This window comes from Physella acuta, unplaced genomic scaffold, assembly GCF_028476545.2.
Source record: "Physella acuta isolate Inbredline_101_S28 unplaced genomic scaffold, ASM2847654v3 ptg000018l, whole genome shotgun sequence".
Lineage (NCBI taxonomy): Eukaryota > Metazoa > Mollusca > Gastropoda > Physidae > Physella > Physella acuta.
The window spans coordinates 69,737-79,987 of record NW_026731538.1 but is presented as its reverse complement, the minus strand read 5'-3'; the positions used below and the strand labels follow the sequence as shown (position 1 = coordinate 79,987).

The following is a 10,251-nucleotide window of genomic DNA, read 5'->3' as shown; positions in this document are numbered from 1 at the left end:
TTTCAAAAGGGATAGAGATCTAGTGCTAATTTTATCTTGAAGTGAGTTTTGTAATTCTAGAGTCTATATTTTACGTCGGCCTTATTGTGAAATAGAAAGAAAGTCTAGTAAATATAGAAAGGAAGTCTAGTAAAACAAAACTGCTGATAGATAGATAAATTAGTCGTAACATTTACATTATTCTTTCCCCACAATGAAATCATTTCTGTGATATTTTAAAATTCATGGAAAATGATTTTTTATGCGATTCATTTTGAGACAGTCAATATAGTTTCAAATGATACGGGCAGGTGCTTACGTTGCACCAAAAGAGTTTTTTAAGGGATTTTATTTTTAATCTATGCATTATGGTATTACCTGGCACAGAAATTTTGCTATGCCAGTATAAAACTACAATCTAAATAAATAGGTAATGTTTACCTTTATTTACATGTAATCTTGGGTATAATTGAACATAGTTATCAAGTAAATTAGAAAGATCTTATCCATATTTAATGCATAATACAGCCTAACACTTAATGGTCCTCACAATTTCAATCTAAACGGCTTTTGACAATCATGATTAGTAGATTACAGCAATTAAATTACAAAAGGAGAGGGGGTGTTGTTGTGACTTGTGATGATGTTGTAAAAATGTGAATTATGCAATTAATTTTGACACTTGGACTCGTGGTTTATTGATCTAAAAAAACTTGATGATGTTCAATGTTCAGAAAATTATGTCAAATTAGGGGCCTATACAATATGCAGTCAAACATTTATATATTAGGGGCCTAGCCTAGGCCTATTTTTTTTGTAATTTATTAATTAGTACTTAGTAGGCCTACTATTACTATTACTATTAGTAATTATTAAATTATTAGCCTGGGTATTTTATTTTTATCCTTTATATTAATTTAATGATTGCCCAGCAGTGTAGTAGTATGTATAATAGTAGATCTACTAGTAGTTAGTAGGCTTACCTTATCAGGAATCAGTTCTATTTTACTGACTAATGGTTGATAATGTAATTTTTTTTATTTATTTTTTTACAGGAGATGGAAGAAAGCCTAGCTCTGCTAAAAAATAGTGTTGGCGCTTCAGAATTCCAGTATAACAATACTCTGTTGACTCAGAGGGAGGACAAAATTCAGTACATAGTCCACAAATGGTCAAGCTATTCCTACAGCTATTTACCAGAGTAAGAAAGAATGCTTTTGTTATGCTGGAAGTAGGCCCATTAGTATTATACAATAGTTAAAGCATTCCCATTATTATAACTGACTCTCAGAAAAAGTCTAATTATTGTAATATTATTAGTGATGTGGGATGGCGTGGCCTAAGCAATAGAGCACTAGGCTGCTAACCTGAAAGTCTCGAATTAGATTCCGGGTAAAAGTCAGTAGAACGTCCCTGAGTCCACTGAGCTCTCTTGGGTACCTCACTCATGTAAGGGAAAGTAAAAGTGCTGACCACACATTCCCTTCATGTGCCAAGGTCAAGAAACATGAACTCAACTTCATCTGCCCAATGGACTATTAGGTCTGAGAGGATCCTTTACCTACTTTTATTCATAATGCCATTTAACATATTACAATTTATGACCAAAATAACACTATACAATTGAGGAAATAACTGAGAAGTTCATTTATTTTTTATTTATACTCAATGCATAATAAAGTATTTTTTAAATCTATGTTTGTACTTTATTAAATCAGATTTTATAATGTAATTAATCAGCATAATTAAAATATTTTCACTTATCAAAAAAATCTTAAACTAAAATTTATCCAGCTATTTTTAAATGCCTGCAAATCATTTTTTCAATAAGTATAGGAAATAGATATAAAATTGGTTTGCATTTAAGTATAAAGTATGGTGTTGTTATTAGGTGGATATGAGAAAAAAGTTAATAGTCTTCAGTGCCAAAAAATACAAATAAAGTAGGCTGTCTATTGTAATATATTTGTCTTTGCTAGATTCTACTATCTAAATATTAGTACTAGTATTTCAATAATGTTCTTCTATATAGACAGCAAAATTTATTTTTCTTTCCAATTAATTTAAATAAAATAGATTTAGATATTATCGGTTTCCTAGGATATATTGTAAAAATTAAATTAAGTTGTAATTACTTTTATAGTTATGTAAACAGGAAAGACTTGGTATACAATTATTTTTATGTATTTGTATTCACTGTATCAGGAATATCTATTATGATCGTCCAAGTGACCAGTTATCAAGATGGTCTTCAGATTCAAATAATCCTCCACAGGTATGCTACTTTTCTCCCTTTATGTATAAGGTTTGATCTGTATCTGTTACTGAACAGATTCTTGAGATATATTTGAATTATTTTTATTTCTTTTTTCAGTTTTTAATTTTGAAACTAGAGAAGCCGGCTGTTGTTAAATACATACTTTTCGGAAAGTATGAAAAGACTCATGTTTGCAACCTCAGAAAGTTTAAAGTTTTTGGAGGTCTCACAGAAGACCATATGATTGAACTATTAGATGGGTAAAAATATTATTCATTCATTCGTCTTTACAATTGAATATTATTTATTAATTCAATCACATCTAGTTTTTCTGTAAATTGTAAATATTTTATTTTTTTGTTTTGTTAAAAAATGTTGCTTTTGCTCATTTTTTAGGGGTTTAAAAAATGATCACATAAGTGAAACTTTTCTTCTTCGACATGAAATTGAAGGCAACCCTTTTCCGTGTAGATATATCAAAATAGGTATGCATTAACAAGTCTTTTTCTAAAAGTGTAGAAGATATGAGTGATTAACTTTTTAAAATATTATGGAAAGAAGATAATCTGTGGAAGAAGTATGCTTTTTGTGCACTGGCTGTATAAATACACACTTTCATTTCTGCCAACTGTTAGTTATTAGACCATTTGTCAATAGTTGTAACTTTACTACATCCTTTTACATCACTCCATCATTGTATGTCAACAACTATGGCCTGCTGTTGTGCATTATTTAAAAAATTATTATTTCTCAGTTCCACTGCAAGCTTGGGGTCCAAGTTTTAATTTTAGTATTTGGTATGTTGAACTCATTGGTAATAATCATTGGGAGGAAGTAAAGCACAGTATGAATTGGTACAACACAGTAAGTGTTTCATTTTTTTTTGTATGTATACATATTGCAGCTAATATGTTTTGTTACTAAATATTAGGGAGTAGTTATTAAGTATTTTTCTGTGTTATTTGTTAAAATGTTGCTTAATTTTCTCAATAAATTTTTATTTGCTATAAAAATGTTAATTTTTCTAGAGTAACAATAAATATTAGTATTGTTACTGAGTAATCATTGAACACTTATAATTAATATATAGTTCTTTGCTATAAATGTTTTGTTTTGCTCACTAGATTTTGCTTTCTTCTAAAACAGTACAGAGAAAGGGAAGCAATTAGGCTGTGCCTGAAACACTTCAGACAGAGATGCTACACAGAGGCATATGAAGCTTTAAGTAAAAAAACAAACATTGTTTTGGAGCACCCAATCCTAACACAGTTGCATACTTTACTGGTACGACAATTGTTTTTTAACCTAATATATCTTTTAAAATTATTGCTCATGAAATATTTCATTGTCAGCTTTATCTGTAAGTCATGTGCAATGTTGTTCATGTCCAGGTAACCCAAGGTGACTTCAAAGCATGCGAGGATCTGGTAACTCAAGCCTGCAATGGTTTGATTTTTTTATTCTATATCTTTTCTTAAAATATCATTATATCGTTATTTCATTTTTTTTAATTAGTTAGTTCTTTCATTCCAATGATAATATATAGAGGAATAAATTATTCAGCTTGTTGTTGTATTTAATATGATGTTATTTATTTAAAGAACTGTTACTGTTTCACACTTATAGAGGGCATGTTTGATCAGTACATAAGTCAGCAGGACTACAAACCTGACTGGACAGCCATTGAACCGGTCAGCAGTAAAAGTAAGTACTAAGGCATCAATTTTAAAAAGGTAAAAACTCACATAACGAAAGCATGCTCTGTGTATATATTTACATAGTATGAGAGTTAACAAACTGGAAATATAATTAAAATCAATGTTTCTCTCTGTAGCCGACCAAGGTTCCGGTGCCCGGCCAGGTATGAGAGGTGGACACCAGATGTGCATTGACGTTCTGACTGAGACAATCTACATGTTTGGTGGCTGGGATGGGAACCATGACTTGGCAGACTTGTGGTCATATTACATCCCGACCCACACCTGGACCTGCATCTCTCATGACACAGAGAGAGACGTAAGTCAAAGATTGTCTTCCATTCTCAAAATTTGGTAGATTTTTGTTTTAGCTAGTTATTTTAATATAAGCTGTTTATATTTAAACCTTTCTATAGCTAACTGCTTTAACCAATAGGAAATGTATTTACATTAAAAAAGTGTTCATTTGTTTGTGAATGTTTTACAAATCTCATTATCTTTGCACTTACTATTCAACAGAAATAAATCTGCTACATTATTAAAATTATTTCTTTTTACACGTAATATAAAGTATTTAAAAAAGAAATGTTTACTATATTATAATTTATTTCTAAAATGTAAAAATAAATTGTGATACACAGTTTTAATACTGGGCAACTTGTGTTCTGTTTTCAGGGTGGACCTTCTGCTCGATCTTGCCATAAAATGTGCCTGGATTATGAAAGGAAGCAAATTTTTACACTAGGGCGTTACTTAGACCCTGCAATGAGAAGTCCTGAAAGGTTAAAGGTGAGAATGAAATTATGGCATACAGAAAAAAGTGACTGTTGCTCACCTATCTCTGTATAAAGATTAAGCATAATATTACTGAGATTTTAATGTTCAAATGAAAAACTTTTAAGAATAAAGCAGAGATCATCTCTGGATTTTTCTTTCCCGAAATAAGAATTTGATTGGATAATTAAATTCTATATTTCTTCTACAGTGTGATTTTCATATGTATGATATAGAAAGTCAACAGTGGACTTTTATCACAGAAGACACTGCTGCCATGGGGGGACCCCAGCTCATATTTGATCACCAGATGGTTATAGATATTGAACATCAGACTATTTATGTGTTTGGAGGGCGAGTTTTAGTCAGGTAGCTTTGATTTGTGTCTTTGATATTAGGATTTTATTTATATTTGTGATTTAGTAGCCTAAATCTTACTAAGCTGTAAGGCTTATTTTTTATATTGATGTAAAGGAGTTGTGGGCTATAGGCCTACTGCTTTAAAAAGTTATGTTTTCGAAAACATCTTTTACAGCACTCCGAGTAACAGCACTAATGCACCAGATCCTATCTTCAGTGGTCTTTACTCATTTCATATTCCATCTAACACTTGGAGTTTGCTTAAGGAGGATGGTCCAACATTAAGGTCGCGTATTGGGCACTCAATGTTATTTCATCCTGTAAGTATTTCCAACATTTTAGATACATTTTTTTGCTCCATTTATTTGGTTCATACATTTATTGTGATTATGACCTTATCTAGAAAAATATTATTTACAGGTAAGCTATTTTTTCCTAGATAGAACCATAATCTTGTGACTAATATCTGTAATTTGTAATAACAATATTTTATTTATTATATAATAAATACTTGACATCTCTTAACTGATGGCTATAAATCATGATTTGTAATTTTATTTTGAATCTAGCTTGAATATAAAACAACCAAAACAATACAAACTATTTTATTTCAATATCAAAACAGCTTACCTATAACTTTATAATCAAATCAAAGAAAAATTAGTAATGCCTATCATTCTTTTTTTGACTAACCCAGAATCTTTTTTTTAAATGTTAAAATAAAAATGTAGTTACTAGTATATTTAATTAATTCCAGGTAAAGAGGGTATTGTATATATTTGCTGGACAAAGATCAAAAGAGTATTTAAATGATTTCCTAATGTACAATGTAGATACAAAAACTGTTCATGTCATTTCTGATGGGAAGAAAAAAGATGGCTGTCAGACAGGTAAACATTAATTTAACACTAATATTCTTGTCTCATTCTGTATTTTAGTCACTTTGGTAATTTTATATTTTTTTTAAAGAAGAATACTATATATTAGGAATGACTTAGAATAATCTTAACCGTTCAAATTTGAATATTTGTTAGAGGTACCAATTTTTATCCCCAATAATAAGGTTAGATAAATCTCCTTCTGTTTCATAGGTTTTACACAGCGAGCTACCCTTGATCCTGAGCTAAATGAGATTCATGTTTTTTCTGTAAGCTTTTAATTTGTTCTTAAATATAAAGTTTTTTTTAAGTATCTACAACTTAAAATTAAATACTTAATTAAAGAATTTATAGCTTTTAATGTCTAAAGGCTTTTGTGTGTCTTCCTCCTTTAGGGTTTAAGCAGAGACAAAGATAAGAGAGATAATGTTAAAAATTCTTTTTGGGTTTACGACATTCACAAAGATAAATGGTAAGAATATTTAGCAACTGTACGAGTGTTCATACTTTTGGTGTTAATAAAATGTATACGGCTGAAATGTGTATTTTTGTGACATTAGTGGAGAGGTAAACATTGTTATAATAAGTGTGATGTTGTTTATGTTTAACCCTTAAGTAACAATACTCCTTAATTGTTACACAAATTCCTTCTATGTTCACTTGTTCTTTCAACATTCTAGTACAAAGAAAGTGCCTAAAAAAATATCTTGCTTATGCTCTGAAATTAATCACTTTTTTCAAGGCAGATTAAATAGATTGTCTTCTTTATGAAATCATATAAATATGTATGAGTAATTGTTTAACCATTTTGTGAACATGAGCAGGTCATGTATATACAAAAATGAAAACATTGGACAACAGTATTGGATGAAAATGCAGCACGTTGAGCCAGTACCCAGGTTTGCTCACCAACTGGTCTATGATCACCTTAGGAAAACTCATTACCTTTTTGGTGGCAACCCTGGAAAAGACTCGTTACCAAGACTAAGACTTGATGATTTTTGGTCACTAAAAGTAAGATTCATTTAATTTTAATGAAATCAGATGTTTCATTGTTAATTTGAAAAAAAAAAGAACAATTTTTATTATTTTTTTGTATTTTTTTTATTATTGTATATCAAAATTCCTGGATTTTGCATAATATATTTCAACTATTAATCAGATACTAGTTATTAAATAAGAGGTATGTAAACTGTCATAAGACTTTTACAAAACAGTAATAATTAATGACACTAAAATAATACAAAGCCCCAACTGCACAGGACCCTTTTTGGCAATATTTGTCTAATTTAAATGTATCATCAATTACAAAAACATGCTTTTTTTTTACAAAATGAAACGGTTATTTGTTTCTACAATTTGCAGCTTTCTAGACCCTCAACTGAATACCTACTTCGGAGATGCAGGTTTCTCATTCGCAAACACCGTTTCCTGGAGATGAGCACACAAGCTCCTCGACAAGCTATGACTTACTTACAAACAGAATTAGCCAATATGGTTGACCACAGTAACCCAGAAGAAACAAAAGAGGTTATTTATTTTAGTCATAAATATTTTCTAATTTACATATAATCTTGTCTTTATAATAGAAACCAATATAATATTTATCATATTTTTAGAAAGTATTTATCATATTTTTAGTCTATTTAATGATATATAATGTATACTTTTTAGTTTTTCTTGCATGCTTAAAGTACTGCTTTTCAATGCCAATACTAAGCTAACAATAAATTTAAAATATTAAGAATAAAAATTCTAATTTCTGTTTTTCTACCTTTGGCATTTAGTTCCAGCTTTTAACGTCATCTTTGTTTTCCTGCTCAAGTGCTGGAGAAGAGAGCGATGCAGCTGGTTTTGATGGTGAGAGCATTAGTCCTCACTTCACACAGAGAACTCAACTGTTTGATCTCTTAATTGAATTTTTTCCAGAGTCAATGACACAGCCAAAAAAGAACCTTGTAGACCTTATACCTTTTTCTTGAGACTTACAACTCAAGTGAATATAGTAAGTTAAAGCAAAAGACATTCATAAAGAAAATATAAGCTAATCATTTGTTTGTTTTAGTAGAGCTAACTAGTAGTTGGAGAGAGAAAAAAAATAGAAAAAAAATTTTAATGGAAAATTTTTATTACAGTAGTGTTAAAGATAGCAAAGATTCATTAGATGTCTTCTTTTATTCTATTTCTAAAGCAATACAACAAATGAATGTATTTTATGTGCCCTGATTAGTATTTTAGATGAAATTTAGTATTTCACCCCTTGAAAAAATTTGATTATTTTTTTTTAAATAACTGCTTTTAGGTTTATAAATGACAAAAGTCATTAACTTAAATATTGTAAATAGCGGCAGAATTATTATTTTATGGAAATGTTTTAACACATGGTTCTAAACATAAGTAATAATTGTCCAAAAATAAAACTTATTCTGAAAATCTAGCCTATATTTTTAATTTCATTTGGATTCTTTTTAACAGTTATACTTTTTTTTAAAACATTTTTGCTTAGATATACATTGGTTGCATTATAATTGTGTTATTGTTTGTAAATCAATTTAACCACCTGATAAATTGGACACAATTATTAATCTTCTTCAGCTGTAATATATTTATTGTATTTATTTATTTCAATGGGCTTAATGAAGTACCTGTTACATGATTTTTACCTCCTTCTGAATAAATAATGTATAATGATTAAGGAAATTGTTCCTTCAATATAGTTGAATCATTGGATATCAATAGCCCAATGTGTTGTGAGTGTAAATACTATTGCTTTCTCTGCATCTGGGTAGCAGAATAATTTGTGATAAGGCAAAGCTATTTTTTTTAATGGAGTCAACTTTTGTTATTACGTGTTGTAAAATGTTAAGCTTATTAATTTTTTTAAATTAAGTATTGAAATCAGCAGAGATTCAACAACTGTCACTTTCTTTTGAAAGTTTCCACAAATCTATACATCAAGACAGCTCATCTTTTAATATATTTTTTTTACTCCTTAGCATTACAATCGGTGCTTAAATTTTTAGTTACTTCTTTGTTACTTTTTTACTTTTGTTTGTAAACCACCTATTGAACTTACAAATTATTAATAACTCGTAGTCTCCACACAGATAATTGTCTTTTACTAAAATCAAATCAATAAAGCCTGTTATGATACTTTTTATATTTGCAATTTAAATTACCACTAAACATAAAGGATTTTTATAGTTGACTAACATTTTTGCTATAGTTAATTATCACCAGTTGTAAAGGTAAGGTTGAAAGCATTTTTAATTATACATAAAGTAGGCTATTGTTTGGGAAGTCAGTATTATTAACTTATTTTAGCACTATAGCACATTACAGACATATAGTTTGTTTGTTTTTGGATTTTCTTTACTTACTTCCTATACGATTTAGTATGTGCACAATATTCATCTTCTAAAAATTAGATATCATTCAAGTCCTTAACTGCTATATGGCTTTAGTTACTTCAGATACTAGTGTTTGTGTAGTTATTTTCATAAATTAAATATGAACTTACCAAATTGCGCATTTAATAATATAAAATTTATGTTGAACAGATGCTACTGTTTGTATAGATACAGAAAAAAATCTAGTCCACTGTACCATTGTTGAATGCTTAATTATTTTGTAACGTTTACATAGGCTTTTTTCTTAAATTTTCTTTTGTTACTTATAAAAATGTCAGGAGGACTTATTACTAATACTACTACCCAAATCCACTTTTGTATATGACTGCAATCCCTCTTTAAAAAAAAACATACTACAGTATTTTATTTCCTACCAGCATTTTATAACAATTATGGAGAGGACACTAACTAGATTAAAATTTTACCAATCTGTAATTAACACACTAAGTTTTAATTATATGCTGATCTCAAATTAAATATTTAGTTTGTAACCAGAATATGAACTGACAGTCTATTATCTCCACAGTCTGTATTAGTCTCTACTATCTAAAATAAAAAGCAGCTGTTTTTGTATTCTGTCTGATGTAAAAGGATGTCATTTTACCATAGTGAGATTGAATACACTGAAATTGAAAAATGCTTTGTTGTCAATTATTTTTTACTGTAGTGAAAGAAAGTTTGTGTTCAAATTAATTTCAAACACCCAATATTATATTGCTCAATGCCAATACCCAAAAAAAATTTCTAATACTAATAGTCTTGGTCTTTAAGTAAAGCCAAATTCGATAAGCAAAAAGTGATGCTACATTAACATAATTGAATTTATTGTAGTTTTAAAATTTTAAATTAAAGCTTTGAGCTCTTAAAAATTTGAAAATTATAAGATACTTGCAGAA

The 10,251-nt window shown here is 29.1% G+C and overlaps 1 protein-coding gene across 4 annotated transcripts; it reads left to right on the top strand.

Moving 5' to 3' along the window:
• The first annotated feature begins 360 nt into the window (after window positions 1-360).
• On the top strand, window positions 361-9,994 carry LOC131939347 (muskelin). Of its 4 annotated transcripts, none has more exons than XM_059297647.1 (19): window positions 361-409; window positions 1,035-1,180; window positions 2,185-2,254; window positions 2,354-2,496; window positions 2,633-2,721; window positions 2,991-3,100; window positions 3,383-3,520; window positions 3,628-3,682; window positions 3,863-3,940; window positions 4,071-4,252; window positions 4,609-4,722; window positions 4,919-5,076; window positions 5,243-5,387; window positions 5,825-5,957; window positions 6,159-6,214; window positions 6,341-6,417; window positions 6,770-6,959; window positions 7,311-7,475; window positions 7,733-9,994. In XM_059297647.1, the coding sequence occupies exons 2-19, from the start codon at window positions 1,038-1,040 to the stop codon at window positions 7,925-7,927; spliced, it is 2,241 nt and encodes a 746-aa protein (XP_059153630.1). In that variant the 5' UTR covers window positions 361-409; window positions 1,035-1,037; the 3' UTR covers window positions 7,928-9,994. The 4 variants fall into 4 exon arrangements, with proteins under 4 accessions (XP_059153630.1, XP_059153604.1, XP_059153621.1 ...); XM_059297621.1 differs by having other exon boundaries at window positions 6,767-6,959; XM_059297638.1 differs by lacking the exon at window positions 361-409 and adding an exon at window positions 415-442 and having other exon boundaries at window positions 6,767-6,959.
• Window positions 9,995-10,251: the final 257 nt, after the last annotated feature.

Coding starts and splice junctions, on each gene's coding strand:
- LOC131939347 (XM_059297621.1), top strand. CDS start 1,038: ATGGAAGAAAGCCTAGCTCTGCTAAAAAATAGTGTTGGCGCTTCAGAA. Junction 1,181..2,184: donor TCCTACAGCTATTTACCAGA/GTAAGAAAGAAT, acceptor TCACTGTATCAG/GAATATCTATTATGATCGTC. Junction 6,215..6,340: donor ATGAGATTCATGTTTTTTCT/GTAAGCTTTTAA, acceptor TTCCTCCTTTAG/GGTTTAAGCAGAGACAAAGA.